General features: G+C 37.4%; 1 protein-coding gene across 1 annotated transcript in view; it reads right to left on the bottom strand.

Annotated features, from left to right (window-relative positions):
- Positions 1-1,157: 1,157 nt before the first annotated feature.
- The window catches only part of FUT8 (fucosyltransferase 8), a 443,858-nt gene continuing 425,045 nt past the window's right edge, over positions 1,158-19,970 (bottom strand). Inside the window, exons 11-13 of the mRNA XM_021004648.2 lie at positions 17,645-17,821; positions 10,393-10,543; positions 1,158-1,432 (exon numbers count right to left, since the gene is read on the bottom strand). Of these exons, the coding sequence (XP_020860307.1) occupies positions 1,208-1,432; positions 10,393-10,543; positions 17,645-17,821 (553 nt within the window). The 3' untranslated portion in view covers positions 1,158-1,207. The remainder of the gene's footprint in view (positions 1,433-10,392; positions 10,544-17,644; positions 17,822-19,970) is intronic.

The following is a 19,970-nucleotide window of genomic DNA, read 5'->3' as shown; positions in this document are numbered from 1 at the left end:
ACACCAACCACCTTCACCCCCCACACACCTTGCCCCACCAACCCAAAATGAAAAAAAAGAAAAAAAAGTCCTGAGCAACTTTATATTAAGCACATACGCAAACTTAGCTTTGCTTCTCAAGACAGAATGATTGTATTCAGGGACCATACAGGCATGTCTAACTGATCCCCTGAAGATTTCTCAGGAGAAAGTCAGAGAAACAGAAGTTAGGCATGAGGAAAAAGCTACAAAACTCCTCCCCTTTCTCCTTTTATCATCATCTTCCATTTTACTGTATGTTTTCACTACAATATTGATTGCCAGTTCTCTCACTGACCAGAAATAGGAAAAGAAATTACAAAACTTCTATTTTTTAAATTTATTTTTTGTTATCAAAGACAATGTCCAGAAACATTAAGTACTAAAGAATTTGTTCATGGCATTGTTTTACAAAAGTTCCTAATGGAGGGTGAATAGTTTATTTTCGGATGTATCCTTCATTTATTAATGATGAGGTGATGAATCAATGCAATTACTTAAAAAAGAAATTTAAAGAAAAGAACATCTAATTCTCATTCTCAATCTGTTGGTCGAAGCGGGTTCGGTGGTCATGGCACCACCAATAATTGAGAACCAACTCTTCCCCCACCAAGATAAGTGGAGTTTGGTTCTTCTGAACAGGTCACACAGATCTCTCAAATATAGGCACCATGTTTGAAATCTCACACATATAAAATATGTTCATGTCACTCAAATTACACAATGTGGCAGTGTTAAAAAGTCAGAATTATAGTCAATTAATGACAGAGACAGTGTAGGCCAAATGCTCACTTGATGATGAATGACGGGGATGGAACCTTGAAAGAAGGGGCAAGGGAGAAAACAACTGTTTGCATGTGAGTAGGCTATTGGTCTGCGCACAGGGCCAAGTGCATCATAACAAAATGTGTTCGTTAAGGAGGAATTCCAGCGACGGTTCATCCATCTGTTTGAAGCTGTTCATTCAGCCTCAGTCCTGAAAGCTTTCATTTGTTTAACTCTGGGTTAAAACATAAATCCGAAGTCTAGTTAGTATGCTGTTTGGCTCAAACCAGATGAACTGAGTGAGTCTGCTCCATTCCCTTGCCTGCAAATTTATTTCTCAGCTTCTGGGTATGTGGGGTACTTGACTGTCTCTATTTTCTCCTTCACTTTATAGGAAGGGTACAAGCCTGTTCTCCCTAGTTTTCTATTTGACACCTTTAGAATAGCCATCCCAGTGGTTTCCAGCCACGCCAATAACATCTCCAGGGTCCATTGGGATTTCATCAGCAGTTCGTGGTTGGTGAGGATAAACAGCAATCTGGTTGTGGGCATTCTGGCCCCCAAAATAGTAAATGTCATCCAAAGAATGGAAGTAGGCAGAGGCATCTGGATGCAGTGTCTGCATGATTTCATAAGCAACTCGACAGACCTTGCAAAAGAGGGAAAAGAACAATTAATATAGAGCAGTACTAGTCATAGACAGCAACTGAAACACATCAAGGAAAACCATAGGCTTGGAAGAGGTATGGACCAGCACATCTATGTTCTTGTTCAAGGTGTATGACATAAATCTGGTCTATTATGATGGAGCAAATGAGTATACGATTTTATAATCCATCAGATCACAAGTTCCTTGAGGGCAGGAACTCTCTTTGGCCTCTTTGTGTATTTCTAGTGCTTAGCACAGTGCCTGGTACATACTAGGAGCGTAACAAATGTTTATGCATTGAAAATAGTGCTTCTACAGTGCATCTGAGGAAGGTAACCACGAGCACGAAAAACAGTATGTCTGTATGGGCTACACGCTATCGTTGTGGTTCGCCTGCTTGTCGTGTCCAACCTTTCCTGACCCCATTTGAGGTTTTCTTGGCATTAAGGTACTGGAGTGGTTTGCCATTTCTTTCTCCAGCTCATTTTACAGATGAGGAAACTGAAGCAAACAGGGTTAGGTGACTTGCCCAGGGTCACACAGCTAGTAAGTAATTTGAACTCAGGTAGAGGAGTCTCTTCTCTGACTTTAGGCCCAGTACTCTATCCACTGCACCGCCTACATACCACTGCTCACGAAATAATCCTAGTAGGGCTGGACTAGGCAGGTAGATGTCTCAGTAAATAGAGAGCACACTGGGCCTGGATGTCAGGAAGATCTGAGTTCAAATCTGGCCTCAGACACTCAATAACTGTGTGACACTGGGCAAGTCATTTAACTTCTGTTTGCCTTAATCCACTGGAGAAGAAAATGGCAAATGACTCGAGTATCTTTGCCGAGAAAACCCTCCGGACAGCACTGGCATGCTATGGTCCATTGGGTCATGAAGAGTTGGACATGACTGAACGACTAAACAAGGGTTAGATAGGTCTTTGCCTACTTAATGGTAAATCGAGCAGTCACTTAATGATGAAGGCCCTACTGCTCCAAAACTTCACCTCCTACTTTCTGGCTGAAACCCCATTCTTTTAGCTCATTAGATTTTTTTCCATCTGTTAAAGACTCTCAGGAGAGATACTAGTTTAACAAGGGATAGGCAGCTAGGTGGTGTAGTGGAAAGGGCACTGAACTTAGAGTCAAAGAAGACTTGAATTCAAATCCAGCCTCAGGTAGTTACTGTGATGGGGTATAGGCCCGAGCCTAGACCTCTGCCCCTCATCCCAAAAAAGAATTTAGGGCCAATTTGTCTACAGGCCCCATAAAACCCTTAAACTCACTTACTTGGTCAAAGAGGTCTCAAGAGGTTGCCTGAGGGTATAATCTACTCAACTGGCATTTTATCTTAGAGGCAACAGGGAGTTAATGAAGATTTCCGAGTAGCAGTAACATGGTAAGATACGTATTTTAAATAAATTAATTTGGCCACTTTGTGGTAAATGGATGTGGGAAGAGGAGATGCTGAAAGCTGAGAGATCAATTAGGAGGCCATAGCAATAGGCAAGAGGTTATGAGGTCCTGAACTAGGGTCCTTGCCATATGAGTGGAGAGAAAAGAGTTGAAGGTAGAGGTGTTGTGGAGGTAGAAAATGAAACGTTTAATCATCTGAGTGGACACAAGGAGGGAGGGAGAAGCAAGAATCAAGAATGACCCTAAGGTTCTGAACCTTGAAGAAGAATGGCACCTTCAAAAGAAACAGGGAGTTCTGGAGGAGCATTCGGGTTGGGGGGAAAACAAGATCTGTTTTTGTTGAGTTTGAGGCATCAGTGGGGCACCCAGCTGTAGCTATCCAATGGGCAGTTGGTAACACAGGAGTGTCCAGATTAGATTAGGGATGGGTGTGCAGGTCTTGGAGTCATCTGCACAAAGATGACCGCTGAAATCACTGGGAACTGATGAATGAGCACAGAGAAAGAAAAGAGGATTTAGCAAAGGAGACTGAGTCAGAATGGTCAGACAGGTCGAAGAACCAAAAGCAGTATCGGAGAAGCCAAATGGGGAAGGGAGTAGGAACAAGATATCAAGGAGGAAGGGGTAATCCAAAGTATCCAAAGCTTCAGAAAGATAAAAAGAATGGGGCTAGGTGACAGCCATCAGCTTTAGCAGTTAAGAACTCACGGAGACCAGAGAACAGTTTCAGTCAAGAGACAGAATCATTAATTTTTTTTAATTGTTACGTACTTGACAACAGAAAAAGAGGACTGCATATGATGCTATGATTTTCTATCACATGTAGATTTTTAAAAATACATAAGAAATTTGCCAGTTCAACACTCTGCTCTCTTGTAATATTTATAAAAATATTTTAATGACACTTCTTTCTTTCTTTTATTTTTTTTGTGGTTGGGAACATTTGTTCATGCAGTTGTCCATAACTTGCCCTTTTCTTTTGAGGACTTTCTGTTCTTATCCTCACACCAAAAGGAATGACTTTTATTCTTTTATATTTATATCAGTTCCTTATATATCCTGGATATCAGATAGTTATTATATACATTTGCTGTAAAGATGTTGACTCTTTCCCTTCCAGCTTTGGCTGAACTGATTTGTTTGTGGAAAAATTTTCAGTTTGGTAATTGATCCTGTGATGTTTTGTTCCTTTGTATCTCTTCTATCCTTCTAGACTTTCTATTTTCACTTTGCCCTCTGGTTCTAATAAGCATAGGCAGTTTTCTTTCTTCGATTTCTTGAAATATGGTGCCAGGTTTTTAGTTCGTCAGGATTTTCAGAGTGTCTTATGGTCCTTAAATGATCTCTCCTAGACCTATTTTCCAGGTCAGTTTTTTGATTATAGATTATTATATTTTCTTCCATTGACTTCCTTTTGACTTCGTTCTAATATTTTTGTTGTCTCATAGCGTTATCATAGAGTCAATTGATCCATTCTGTTTTTTAGGGAGTCCACTACTTGGGTAAGATTTTCCTCTTACTACTCTAAGTTTCTCTTCAATTCTGCTTAATTATCAAGTTCCCTCTATTACTTATAAGTCCTTGGCACTGCCAAATGGTTCAGCTCCAGAAATAGTTTTATCAAAGGAAATGACATTAAAGAAGATGCACTAGGGGCAGCTAGGTGGCATAGTGGATAAAGCACCGGCCCTGGATTCAGGAGGACCTGAGTTCAAATCCAGCCTCAGACACATAACATTTACTAGCTGTGTGACCCTGGGCAAGTCACTTAACCCCACTGCCTAGCCAAAAAAAAAAAAAGAAGAAGAAGATGCACTAACATCAACTTTGATGCTGCAATCTCAGGACCACGAGGCTTTTCCATCTTCCTTGAAATTGGAACACACTTACATGTTCTGTCTTACTCTATTAGAATGTAAGCTCTTTGAGGGCAGGGCCAATTTTATTTCTTTATTTGCATCCTCAGTGCTTAGTATAGTGTTCTGCACATAGTAAGTGCTTAATACATACTTTGCTTTTTCATTCATTCAATCATTAATTCATTACGAAGACCAAGCTACCAGAAATTTAGCCAGAATTTGATTTTAAGATATGCAACATACCATATATAATAACCTCCTTACTATAATACAGTGAACTACATTTATAAAATAATTTCCAACTATTTGCATTAATGGATGAGAGAGAGTAAAGTCATAAAATGCTGATAATCCAAACTCATTTATATTTAGCACTCAAAATACATTTGATTACGGGTTTGCCTGATGTTCTGGTAATTCACTTCAAACAAAATAATGAATGCTATGGTGTTAAAAATTATCAGCTCAAGAGCAGATATGAAGCTATCTAGTTTCTCAATCATGAATCCAGCTTTAACTCCTTGTAGCCTTATTCTATATGTGGTCACTGAAGATCATAACATAAAGCCAGGGTAAGCCTGATTTAGCGTGTCTGCCCCCAGAGTGCCACATGCTCCAGATATTTTCTGATCCCCTGTCCCTGATCAAAACTTGTTCCTACTACGTGTCATTCCTTCTTTTGCTAGGGTTAGTACAACAAATTAATCTAAACTATCCAGCACTTAGCACAGTGCCTGGCACACAGTAGGTATGTAGCAAATGCTAGCTGACTAATTATTAACATACAATAAAATCAATGTGTTACCCTCTTCAAGTAACCTTCATATTTTAAGAGGGGCATTCTATGCCTCATCTGACACAATCATGAGATTTCAGATGCTAAGGCAATCATGTGCAAGAGAGATTTCTGAGGCCTAGGGAAGTTGGGGAATGCTTAAATCATAGTACATAGGCGGCTGGCACTACACCTATACAAACAGCCAGCCCTACAGGGAAGTGGTAATTCATAGCCACTATGCCTCCCACAGCTCTTAATCAATAATTAAAGTTCAAGCATAATTGTCTAAACAATTGGAAACAAAAACAAAAGTCTCCCTCCTAATCACAGAGATGGGGCAATTTACTGTAAATTCCAAAGACTGCTTTACTTGAGGGTGCTACTAAAAATCACCCTGGAAAAAATCAAAGCTGCTGTGTTTAATTACCTGTGGCTTCCTCTCCCAGCCTTCTCCTTACAAATGTAAATAGCCTGCCTGTCCGGCTGATGCCAACACTAGGCAAGGTTTGATTTTGACAGGTGACATTGTGGAGAGGGGACAAATTGGAGTTTCAAAAGCTCAGACTCTGTGTAGCTGCATGGTGCCTGTTTTATTTCATCCTGTGTTGACATGGTACTATATACTTTTTAGCATACCGCTAGGCACACAGTAAGTGGTAACAGGAAAAATATTGTCAAATGATAAAACACAGATGTGTTTCTATTTCAGAAAAACACTAAAGAAGTAGATCTTCAGCATAGCTTGAATTTCATTCTTGAAGACTGGCTGGTGGACTCAATGAGAGCCCCCAGAGACAATTTAGACAGGGAAGATTCCTTAGCCTTGAAAGTCAGGGGAAATGGGTTCTAGGTTCACTGGATGATCCAAAGCATTACGTATATAGTGTGGTGTGGTAGAAAGAGAGGTAGACTGCAATTCATAGGGCCTGGGTATGAGTTTTGACTCTGTTACTTACTAACTGTGTGACTGTGGACTAGTCACTTAACTAATCAATTTCCTCATCTGTAAAAGAAAGGCACTGGACTAGATTGCTTCTAAGGTTCCATTTAGTTCTAATAATGTGGTCCTTTATCTGTGTTGTTTACCTTTACCTCGTTTTGCTCAAAGTAGAGAAGACACACATTTTCTATTATCTCTAAGAGATGTTAAGAGTATTGATGAGATTACAGTGTTCTTTATTCCAAAGAAGTAAGGATCTGTATAAATTCAAACCATTATTGTTCTAACCTTCTACTTGTGATAATCACAGAGTTCACTTCCCTGAGAACTTCTCTTTGTGAAGCCTTAAATTTACGTAAGCATTTCAATATTGTTTTATGATCTCCACAAAGGTGGAAATTCCTAAGCTGAGCATCTGTCTGTAATGAAATGAACACAGGTCTTGGTCTCACCATCTGTGGCCCCTAAGTAAACATCTGATTCAGAATAAAATTAGTCAAGTATAGTGTGACATCTCTGTTAGAAATTAGAGGCTGCTGTTTGTACGACTGAAAGGCATAAAACCAGGTATCACATGAAAAAAGGAAGCAGTCCTGGCTTAATGAGTTGTAACCTGTGGCCATGTTTTTGCTAACTGTTGGCTCTTCTTAGCTTCTTCTCACTTAATGCCTAAACCCTCTGGCATCTTCCCACCGCTCTTTTGCTCTTTCACCTAACCTCTGACAATGGCCCTTGAGCCTCAACCCCCTTCTGTTGATCCCAGATGATGACAACTTCTATGATCACCTTTCTCTAACATTCAATCCTTCCCTATCCACTGTTTCTTCCCCTAGTGCCTCCAACGACTCCCAAGACACCCCCATACATCCTTAGAAATGCTCAGTAGGTTCTACTATCTCTTCAAGCTTCTATCACACATTACTCATCTCTTTCTCAGCCAAACACCTGAAAAAAGCTATCTGTGCTTGCTGCCTTCAACTTCCTCTCTTCTCACTAACTCTTCAAACTTTTACAACCTGGTTCCCAAAATCACCATTTGACTGAGACTGCACTTTCCAAAGTTATCAATAATCTCCTGTCAAATCCAACATTCTTTTTTGACTCTTCATCCTCTTGACCTATCTGCTTCATCTGACACTACTAACTACCTTCTCCTCTGGGATACTCCTTTTTCTCTGGACTTTAATGATATGACTATTTCTTGGTCTTCTTATTTATCAAAACTGACATTTCCTTTGCTGGCTCATCATACAGATCACAACCCCTAAATATGGATGCTGCCCAAGTCTCCTATTCTTCTCTCTCCACACTCTCTTGGTGTCTCAGCTCCCATGGGATATCATCTCTATGTCACTGACTCCAAGATCTATAATAAGCCCAGTCTCAGTTTTCCCCTTGGGCTTCAATCCCAAATCACCAATTGGATATTTCACACTGAGTGTCCTAGAGACATCTCGAAACAAAACTTATCTTTCTCCTCCAAACCTTGTTATTTCTTTCAAAAGCACCACCATACTTCTTCCAGGTTTGCCATCTTGGCATTATCCTTTCTTCCTCACTCTCCCTCATTCTACATTTCCAATGAGTTACCAAATCTTGTTGTTTCTAACTGTAAATCATTCCTACTTGGTCTCCCTGATTCAAGTCTCTCCTCACTCCAATCTTAATTAAATGACTTACTCAGGGTCACAAGGTAATAAGAAAGCAGAGCCAGGTTCTGAACCCAGGTTCTTTTACTCCAAATAAAGAACTCTTTCCAGGACACTATGGCTGAATCAACATTAATCAGGAATCTCTGATGAATACTGGGAAAATTTTAAATTGTGTACTAAGTGTTTTCAGTGAGGCTTGTATAAAAAAAAATGGTAATGAGAAGATAGAAGTAAACCTTTAATGTGAACCAAAAGGTAACAAGTATAAGCCCACTGTCTCTGGGTGCTATAGTAGTTTAACGTTGAGCCTTTGCTCTGAACGTCAACCTAAAACACTTTAAAGTATTCTCTGGGTTTATTTTTGGCTTTACAAAATTTTTAAAACATTGGTTTAAGTCACGGGTGGGGAACCTGCCACCTCAAGGCCACATGCGGCCCTCTAGGTCCTCAAGTGCGGCCTTTTGACTGAATCCAAAGTTCACAGAACAAATCCCCTTAAGAAAAAGATTCTTATAATATATTAATATTTAATAAAACAAGTAATATAATTCATATTACTTTATTATTATATATAATATAGTATGATGTAATATGGTATATAGTATAAGATAATGTAATATCATATCATATCATGTCAGATAATGAAAGGATTTGTTCTGTGAAGTTTGCATTCAGTCAAAGGGCCGCACTTTAGGACCTAGAGGGCCACGTGTGACCTCAAGGCCGCAGACTCCTCACCCCTGGTTAAATTCTTTATTAGACTGAATAAAGTTTTACTTTTTTGTTGTTAAATTTGGTTTGAATTCCCAAGTGATTCTACTATCAGCAGTGACACAACCTTTACCTTTGCATACCCTCCCTACTCTCCCATCCCCATTCTACTCACATTGCCTTCTTCAGGCTCTAGGTACTTCAATAAGAGGGGATATTTTAGTATAAAACAGAATTAAAAAGGAACAAAATTCTTTTCTGTCCTAGATACGAATAAAATGTCAAAAGTCAACATATATTAATAGATATTTCCTCTATTCCTACATATACTGCTGTCTATCTGGACTGAGTGAAGCTATGGGAACAGAAAAAAATTTTCTTATATCTGTCTTTCTAGGAAAAGCCTAAGACAATGTTTCAAAAGAAAAAAAGTGGGGGGGGAGGGCTGGGAAAGAGGAAGACAATGAATAGCTTTGTCTTTGTGGCCTCAGAAACTATCCTAGAATATGTAGTTAGACATAACCACATCAGAGCTAAGTGAGATTTTAGATAGATACATTAATTTCACCTTAGAGTTTCTTATCATATAACCTTCTGGAACACAGGAAGTCTTATTCCCATAAAAAGATTTGTTCTTTCTCTTTCAGAGTCAGAAACCCAACCTCTATACTCTAGAACTCTTCTCTGTTCAGATGATATAGATACAGTTGTCATTATATACACATTTGTTCATATGTAAATTAAATAATTCTTATGCAGTTGTTTCGTATGTGCACACTGATTTTATCACAAGCTCCACGAGGAAAGGGGCAAGTGTTTTACGTCTGAACTTCTCTAGGGCATCTAGTAGGCCCTAAATAGCTGCCTGCTGAACGATGAAGCATGAACAAACAAATATAACATAAGCAGTGATGGAACAGAAGAAAGTCCACCATAACCACCACTGAACTGAAATCGTCACTGGCCAGTCAAGCCTGAGCCAATCTCTCCAAAGCAAAACAAACAAACCAAGCTTGTAAACCTGATTATCTGCAATAACCAAACTAGATAGATGATTGTGGATATTGTTTAAATCTAACACACAGTTTCTTGTCAGATAGTAACGTAATTGACTTGAAGAATTATATTTGCTTTTTTTTCTTAGTTCTTAGAAACAATCAAATGAGGCAAAATTCAAGTTAAGCCTCCCAGTATCAGCACACTGATGTGTGGAAAGGGATAGTTGCATATTGACTCTATGCAAAAAAAAAAAAAGAAAGAAAGAAAGCAGGAAACAGAAAAAGAAAGAAAAAAGAATTAAATGTACTTAATTACTTACTGCTTTTGTTAAATTTTTTAAACAAACCGAACACTTTAAACATTATACAATAACTAGCTTTGGTAGAAAGGTATTTACCTATTATTTGCAAAATGATTAAAACAGTCAATGCTCTCAAATTTTATTGAATCTTTTCATTCTTCCATAAAAGATCATTACAGAACATCAAGAAAATTGTACCTGAATCATAATAACCAGCATAAAATAAAAACAAAAATAAGCCAATTCCACTGGCTCTCAGATTAAATGAGCATAATGCATTGGGCACTTAGAAATGCCTCCTTGTTAGACTTACCTGGGATGAAAATGTACAGACTAGGAAATCTGCCTGTGACAGAAAGTGTATATCCAAGATCACACCTCGTAGGGAATTTTCTGTGTATCGATTGTGTAGTCCAGCTGACCAGGATATGGAGTTATCACTGATAAATTCATAATTTGGGTACCTGAAAAAAAAAAGGAATAAAAAAACATACTGATGAGTTATTTTAAAATTCAGTTCAAGTAATCAACAAACATTTTACAAGTCACCTACTATGTGCAAAGAACTGCGCTGGGAGCAGAGGATAAAAAGTTAAACAGCCCCTCAAGGAACTTCCATTTTATTTTAAAGCCCACAACATCCTTTTTAAGAAGCAGATCCCTAAGACTTTGGGATGGAGTCTTTGGCATTCTCCTTAGCAAGGTTTTATATCTTCACCACCAAAATAGGAAGATTTAATTTCTTGACATTCAGTAGAGTAATCAATGAGCCATCTCTGAATTCATCATTGGGAAAGAAACTATCCTTGAATAACTAGAATATTAAAGAAAAATTAATGATATGCCAAATAAATAACTCACTGGAGTCTTCTTTGCCAAAAAATTAAAGGGATGTTATTCTTTTTGCCAGGTGTAATCTCCAACAGCTATCCTTTTCAGCTTGCTTGAGTAAGTGGTCTTTTCTTTTACTACTTAAATGCTTTGATAGAAAAGTTTAATGCAGGTAGTGCAGTGGAAGGAATCCTGGAACTGGAGTCGATGGACCTGGGTTCAAATCCTGTATCTCTTAGGTACTACTTGTGCGATATAAAGCAAGTCACTTAAATTCTCCAGGGCTCAGATATCTCAACTATAAAATGAAGGGGTTGGACTAAATGACCTTCCAGCTCTAAAACATTTTGCAATTCACTAATTAGGTGTAGGAAGTTCTCTGAAAAGACTTCTCATTACAGACCCCTTAACTGTATTTAATAATTGACCCCAGACACTTGTGGAAGGCACACAGAAACCCCTACACTCTTCTCCCCACTGCCTCCCTGTGGGTGAGTGTGCTAAAAAGACAAAGACACCCCTAATTCAGGGAAACTGTGCCTGGGGAAATCAAGATAATGACAATAATGACGCAGTACCCCTTTCCATGCCCAGACTTAGCTGGGTCTTGCTCTTGTATCTGGAACAATCCAGCCTGCCAAAAAGGCACAGAAGTGGGTCAACCTAATTAAACTGAATGGACCTGATAATACCACCCACTACCAACTCCTTAAATATCCTTGGTAACACCTTTCCATTGCAACTCAGCTGTGAGCTGCTCAGTGCTGTCCACCATTTTAGTGCTGAATCATCCAGCTACACTCAGGTTCATCACAACTACTGGTCATGGTGTTAAACTTTTACAGCTAGCATAACAGTGCTAATGGAAACACAGTGAACCAAATTTCCCCATTTTGCTCTGAGTATCTCTCACCCTATTCTACTCAAACTGATAAAATAGGTCCTTGAAGTAAATGAGACATTTTTGGAAGCTGTATTAACTATCATGGGGTCCTACTCAGTAAACCTGTAGCAGTCATTTACAGGGTGGTGCCTTATAGATTTAAGAAAGTTAATTCAGGTTCGAAAGGTGGCTGTTACCTTATTCACCCCCAGGATAAAGCTTAACTACCTGAGCCTAGACCATTTCCCTCATCCTTTAACAACAACTTGAGTATTCTCACTACCACTGATGAGCTTTCTCCCTATTGCCTCTCAGTGATAATGGCTGTGAAGGTAAAGCTTTTGAGCATTGCTTTAGACTGGCATTCAGTGTATAGCTCCATTTGGCCTCATTATTTTTTGACATTTTGCCCACTACAGCTCAGATTTTGGGAGATCAAGGAAATGTCACACTTGTTCTGAAAAGAAAACAGCCAGGAAAGCTTTTAATGTGGTCCCTGTGAAGCTGCATACTCAGGAATGGGGCAGAAACAGCTCTAAATAAATATGAAAGGGAGGCTGTTAGACACACTGGAATTGGTTACTAAGAGAAGTTATAGCATCTCCTTCCTAGAATAAATATCCATCTTGCTAGTTGAACTTGGGTGCTGAATGAAGACAAAAAGAAAAGGGTATGATGAAACCTCACCATCAAGTGAAATGAGGACACTAACCTCACAAGGGATCTGTTAACCAAATCAATTGAACTACATGATTAGAAGATCAGACTTCCACATACACGAAATGACTTAATGAGGGACACTGACTTCTTTAAAATGATAAGGGAGAAAAACCAAAGAAAAGGAATGATGGGAGAGGAGGATTTCTTGTCTCCAAGTGACAATATTCAATTATCTGAATTTTGTTACAAGACAATGATAGGAAGTGTTTTATTCTTTTGCAAAGATGCATGCCAACATAGAAATTATTTTGTAGGTATACTTTACCTAAATTGCTCTAACATTTGTCATTTTGTGATAAGATTTTTAATACATTATAATTAAACTTACTAAAGCCATTAAGCCCATTGCAATGTCATTTGGTCAATTACTTACTTATAGCATCATTCTTATGGGAACTGTCTCCTATAATGCTGTTTCTCCTAATGTGTTTTCACAGAACCAATGAAATGATGTTAGGTAGGGTAAGCCTGTAATTTAAGGATACTTTAGGTAACACAAAGTGACAAAGATTGTAAACCACATATTTTTTTTGCAACTTAAATAAATTTCTCCCCCTCTCCAATCTAAAGAACTAGCTTAAGCTTGTAAACTGAAAACAGTTTGACTAGTCCTATTTCACTAATTCCATATGATAAAAGAAAAACCAAGTATCTATTAAAATTAGCATAGTCCTTTTGACTCTGCTCATTCCTACGCCCTATTTATAAGACGCTTTGGCATAGCCTTTTACAATTCTCAACTCCAAACATGTAATCTAGATGCTTAGGCACACCAAAGGAGGGATTCTTGAACCCAGGAGATAAGTTTTTATTTTCTTCTGTCTTACCACTCAACTGGACAAAGTTGCTTTCATATGTGTGTTCATACCTCATGTCCACTGGTTAGCAAAATCACCCTCAGCACCATCATCATCACTATTCAGGGTAGATCAGTAATAGTGGTTAATAATATGATTATTACAATGATTACTTACTAGTATCATTATTATAATTATTTAATGTCAATGTAATTATCATTATAATTGCTCTTTAAAGTTTGAAAAGCACTTGTTTTAACGTCTCACTTCATCTCAAAACATCCCTATGTGGTATGTATAGTAGACGTCTCTCAGAGATGAAATGACATTGGGGCAGCTGGCAACAAAGAAGTGAGAACACTAGGCCTGGAGTCACGAAGACCTGCATTCAAATCTGATCTCAGACACTCAACTAGCTGTGTGACTCTTAACTACTATTTGCCTATTTCCTCAACTGTAAAATAGGTATATTAATAGCACCTACCTCAAAAGGTGTGAGGATCAAATGAGTTCTTTGTAAAAAGTGCTTCATACAGTGACTGACACATAGTAGGCACTATATAAATGCTTATCGCTATGTAATGCTTGCTTGCTTCCTTCTGAGGTAAAAGCTGAACATAAATCCAGTACTTTTCCCACTACACCACACTGATTCATATAAGATAAGGCAGTTTATAATTTTTCCATTGCTCACACAATTTTGGGAGGCAGTATTATCCTGCATAGCCTTAACAGGATTAGGTGTGACTCATTTCTTTGACTCTGGTTTTTAAACAGCTTTAATACCGTCCCACATCAGGACCACTTATCCAGATTAAGTACAGCCATCAGTCATCAACACAACCAAACTGAAACTTCCTTCACTAACAGTAGCCATTTCTAACCTAGAGAATCCTTCCCATCCATAAAACATCATGTGCTCATCTACACTTAGCAACCAATTATGTAAAGTCCCTACATGATAAACTTTATCTCTTTCCAAAAATCTATTTTAGGTGTCACATCCTGAGCTTGAACAATAGAATATAATATGTTTGCTTCTGAATTTTCAGGGGCTATTATACTCATTATGTTGATTTCTTCCTCTGGTTCCCTGGCCTTGGATAGCGTATAAAAAAGACAGCGCTGCTGAACTGAGGGTCAAATTCATGATTTGGTGTCCTGGAACAAAGGCAAAGCTTTTAAGACTTGCCTACATCAATTTCTCTGAGAAACCTAAACCAGTGCTACAAAAGATTTAACTAGAACATACGGAATAAAGGAAACAGAATTTAAAACACTATGGAAATCTCGGAGGAGACTGACAAGGCTAACACTCAGGAAAGCACAAAAGGGAAGAAAGGGAAGCATCATGAAATCACTGTATCATCTTTAAGTATGGAGAAATGCTACATGGATTCCTATACTACAGAGAAAAAAGGGAATATTCTAGCTTTATTATTCTCACAACGAAAGTAAACACTGTCACCTATGTTCCAATGGTTAGCCTACTGGTAAAAGAATGTTGTGCTGCAATTACAGGACACTAGATGGAGCCTACAAAAATTAATTGCTTATATCCAAGCAATACCTAGATTTAGTCTGTGTCTTAAAATGAAGGGCCATAGAGTATTGTTTCTCCCTTCCTTTAACTAGTAACAGAACTGAATGAATTCAAAAACTTTTACAAAATTTTGCGTCCAAGACATGTATTTGATGCCAAAACTTTGCCGTATAACAAGGTTTATAACAACTAGGCTAACATATTGCTTGGCCTGGTAATCACTTATTTGAAAAGATATGCATGGACCAAGCATTAGACTTGGAGTCAGGAAGACCAGGGTTCAAATTCCACTTCAGATATTCACTGATTGTGTTAAGTTGGGAAAATTACAAACTTTCTAGGTCTCAGTCCCCTCACCTATAATATGAGGGGCCTGGACTTGATGACCATTAAGGTCCCATTAGCCCTAAATGTTTGCTCCTGTGATATTTATACAACAATTTAGTACAGCAGCAAAACACACAAACCAAAGTCAGAAGACCTGGGTTTTAGTCCCAGTTCTATTGCTTATTAGCCATAGACCAAGTAATTAGCATTTCAGAGCCTCAGTTTCCTTAACTGTAAAATGAGGGTAACAATATTTGTACCACCTACCTTGAGGGCTGTTGTGAAGAAAACACTTAGTGAATGAAAACTTAAAAAAAACCTAGAAAACCAGCATAATTTAAAAAAAAACCATCTAAGTACAAAATAAATTCTGAAATTAAGAAGACTGAAAGCAAAATAAGAATAAATAAAAAAGCTTGGTTTTAAAAAGCAAATAAATAAAATCATTAGCCAATCTGATTTAAAAAGAAAGGAAAACAAAACAGTCAATGTTAAAAATGAAAACAGCAAAATTACAACAAAAGATTGAGGAGGGAAATTATTAAAAATTATTTTGCCCCAAACTAATTTGCCCAATTCTGACAATTTAAATGAAATGGATACATGTCTAGAAAAATATAAAACACCCAGAGTAACAGAAAAATAAACAGTGAATTTAAGGAACTCAATCTTAAAAAAAGAAATTGAGAACACAAAAATGAACTACTAAAGAACAAAAACCTAGTACCAGATGGATTTTATCATTCAAAGAACAATTAATTCCAACAGTACATAAGTTTTTTCCAAAAACTGGAAAAAGGCTTCTACCAAATTCCTTCTATGATATCAATATGGTTTTAATCCATAAACCAGGGGAGAGATGAATCAGAGAAAGAAACCGATACATAAATATCCCTAATAAATAAAGTATAACATTTCTGCTTTCCTTTAGGAGGTGTGAAAAAGTTCTTCAGTCAACTTGACAGAATTGTATCACGGCTAGTCTCTGGATGGCTGTAAAACGAGCCATTCTTCTTTGGCCAACAACAACCACCACAAAATCAAGCTGCCCAGATCAAGAGTCCATCTAGGGGGAAGTTCTGACAAGTGAGCAGAGTGAATTCAGGCACCAAGCTCTTTGTCCAGAGTCATTTCTCTTCCTGACTGTCAGAGCACCAATCTTAACTGGCTACAATCTGAAGTGTGGATGCCTTTGCTGCGTGCAAATAGGCCACTTCATCTTATTATCTCTGTTACTTGCCTCTAATTATGATGGTTGGGGGGAAAACTCAAATGATCAAAGGGTTGTACCACAAATCAGAAAATAAACAATCTTTTGTTTATTAAATGAAGAGCAAAATGATATCCATAATATCACATCCTATTTGTCCATTTTCTTCCTCCTTCTTCCCGCCTACCAGATAGCTTAAATAGCTTAAAATAGTTTTAAAAATTACAGTAAAAAAAAAAAAACAACACAACTCACTAATTTGGGGCTAATATGGGGAAGGATGTAAGGCCGGTCTGAATTAGTCAGATAATTTATAGGTTATCTTTACAAATTCAGTTTTCTTAGTCTCAAGTACATGATGCAACTTGAACTGCTTACAATATGTTGCCAACAGAACTTACTTTAATGAAGCACTTCTGTCTCATGTCATTTGAGGGCCAGGTGAACTAACAAGGGATGCTGAGCCCAAAGAAGGAAAAAAAAAACTTCAGTGAGGGTATAACAGCTGTCTTGAAGAGTCTAAAGGCCTTTTGTGTGGAAGGGTTAGATTCGTGTTGCATTGGCTTAAAAGGGCAGAATAAAGAACAATGGGTCAAAGCTGCAAAAAGGCGAATGTTAAGTTTGATACAAGAAAAGCCTGCATATCTCAAGAGGTAATGGTTTCTACCTCAATGCGGGTCTTCGAGCAAAATCTAGAAAGCCACCTTTCAGGTATAATGTAGAAGGGATTATGGGTCAGGTATGGGTTACACTAGAAGTTCTCGAAGTCATCCAACTTTGTAACTCATACACAGTGCAAAAGTAAGCTTCGGTCTTCCTCAAAACTAGTCATCACAAATTATATTTTAGTAGTCTCTTAAATAATTAGTACTTTTTTGTAGGGTATATGATTGATTGTATTCTCCACCAAACCATAAAATAGACAAATCTTTTCTTCCCTTTACTGTTAACAGACACGAAAGGTTTGCATGTAAGGTGAACATTTTCTTTTTGCATCTGTTTGGCTAAATGTTTGAATATCTGACTGTCCACGTTAAGTTTCTAAGAAAGGAAGTTCCTAAAGCAGAGAATGGATATTTAAATGTTTTTGATGATAATTATGACACAATAATACAGCCTAATATACTTCAGATTCATAATTGCAAGAAAGTATCATACGTTACTGATAACATTCAAGAATAGAGTTTCTTTTCAACTGGAAGAACCATTTGCACAAAAACACCACCATTTGAAAATTCAGCTTGTTTAACTTACTTGGATTTTGCCTCCTTCAATAAGGAAGGATCATCTGTAGCCAAATAAACTCTTTTTTTGTCCACATGCATTCTGCGTTCAAGAAGCTGGAAATGCTCTTCTACATGAACCATGTATTCCTCAATAGGATGGAATGCGGCTTCTGTCCCCACTTTGTCTGTACGTCGGACATGAACTCTAGGGAGACAAAACAAGAACTCTTGCTACTCAAGAGCTCTGAAGCATCAGAGCCCTAACATGCTGATTTCTCAACATAGCTGCAAAGAACACTGAACAATGGCTATATGAAATGAAAGAGGAACTACAGGAAAAAAATCAGTTCCATAAAACACTTTCTGGCAGAAAAATTAATTAATGAATAAGAAACCTAACAGTTGGAAGTCTCTGATTTATAGTTCTGTTAACAGTGATTTGGAGCAATCTTTCATATAATTAATAGTTTGCTATTCTCTTACAACCTTTGTTATTATTATTTTTGTCTCGGATCACTGTATTACAAACTTTTTAAAAAGAATTATTTGACTATGTATCTACTGGGAAAAGAGCTTTTTATCTTATATATTTGTGTTAATTACCTATATATCTTGGATAGCCAACTTTTTTCAGAGATATTTGCCACAAAGATTTTTTTTTTCCAAGTCAGCAACTTCCCTTCTAATCCTAGTTGTGTTGATTGCATTTGTGCGAAAGCTTGTTCAATCTCATGAAATCAAAACTATTCATTTTATCTTTTGTAATCATCTATATCTTTCATTTGGTTAAGAACTCCCTCTAGCCATAGCTGTGAAAGGTACAGTTTCTCTTCTAAACATTTTATGATGTGATCTTTAATATTCAGGTCCCATATTTATTTAGAGCTTAATTGTGGCAAAGGTGTAAGATACTGAGCTAAATCTAATTCTGGCCAAACTGCTTAAAGGAGGTCTTTCTCAAATAATTTATTTTCTCAGATTAACTGAATGCTGAGTTTTTTTGACCTGTTTTTAGAGCCAGAAGATGAGAATTCAAATCCTCATTCTGCCACTTAATACCTATGTGACTTTGGGCAAACCATTCAGCTAAGGGCTTCGGTTTCTTCATCTGTAGAAGGGGGAATGAAACAGTCTCTGAAGTTCCATCTAGCTTATTTTTCTTTAGCTTATTTTTTTTTAATTTAGCTTAGCAAAACTGTCTCAATTCTTTGCTTTATCGAATTTTTTTTTGAGGTTTTCTGTGTGAACTACATATCATCAGCAAATAAAGGTGGTTTTTATCTTCTCTTTGTCCATTTTTAGGCCTTTAATGTCTTCCACTTGTCTTACTGCTATCACTAGAACCAAGTCCAAAAGAGCAGAAGAAGGATGTATCTTTGCTTTATTCCTGTACTTACTGGGAAATTTTCTACTGTTTCTACTGCATATAAGCCAACTTTTAGCTTTTTAGATTAACTTTATATATTAAACTTTACATATTAAACATCAGTACAACTTGCTTTGTAACTATTTACATTTAAATAAGTAACTTCAATTTCTAAAATGCTATAACTTTTCAATTATACTTGTTTTTTAGCCTTTTATCACTGTAAGGTCATTCTCCTCATTTACAGATGGAATAGGTGGCTCACAGTGCTTTGCACTGGGGAGTGCTGCTTTATAAGCTAATCTTCTCTGAATTCTGGCCTGTAAGAAATAAAGTTCCTTCTTCCTGGTTCTCAGAAACTAAAGAAAACAACTTAGAGAATGGGTAATTCTCAACACTTAATAATTCTACTTTTTTACTATTCTTTTGTAGCGTTTCTTTATAATGTGCAAGAGGCAGAGGAAAAAACAATTGAGAGATGATGATGGTATGGCACTATGAGGTGAATGATATCAAGAAAAGAGGAAAGCATCCTAAGTTGGTGATATGATATTGATGCTTTCCATTTGCCCTTGTGAAATAACCAAACATGTTGGCTAAGGGTGTCAACACATAGCTCTAGGGCAGGGAATAGCTCAAATGAATTTATATTTTAATACAAATACTGGAAAAATTTATCTTTTAGAAAATACAAGAATCATTACCTATAAAAAAAAGAGGGTTGGACTAAATGATCTTTAAAGTCCCTTCTAGTTCTAAATCTATGGGTCTATGAATTGAATTTAAGTGGTTTTTATTAAGGAAATGTGCCACTGAACAAAGAGTAATCTTATATAGGTCAGATCTTGCCTGTAGGCCATACCTTTGACATCCAACTCTAAGATCTTCATTAGGATTCCTTCTTGCTTTCAACATTTCCTGACACCTCTACCTTAACATAAGCATAGTATTAAGTAAAGGTATATGTAGTGAATCTGGAGGACCCTAG

The sequence above is a fragment of the Phascolarctos cinereus genome, unplaced genomic scaffold, assembly GCF_003287225.1.
Source record: "Phascolarctos cinereus isolate Bilbo 61053 unplaced genomic scaffold, phaCin_HiC Scaffold_3;HRSCAF=262, whole genome shotgun sequence".
In the NCBI taxonomy this organism is placed as follows: Eukaryota; Metazoa; Chordata; class Mammalia; order Diprotodontia; family Phascolarctidae; genus Phascolarctos; species Phascolarctos cinereus.
Note: the sequence above shows the minus strand (reverse complement) of the source record. Positions and strands in the feature narration are given on the sequence as shown.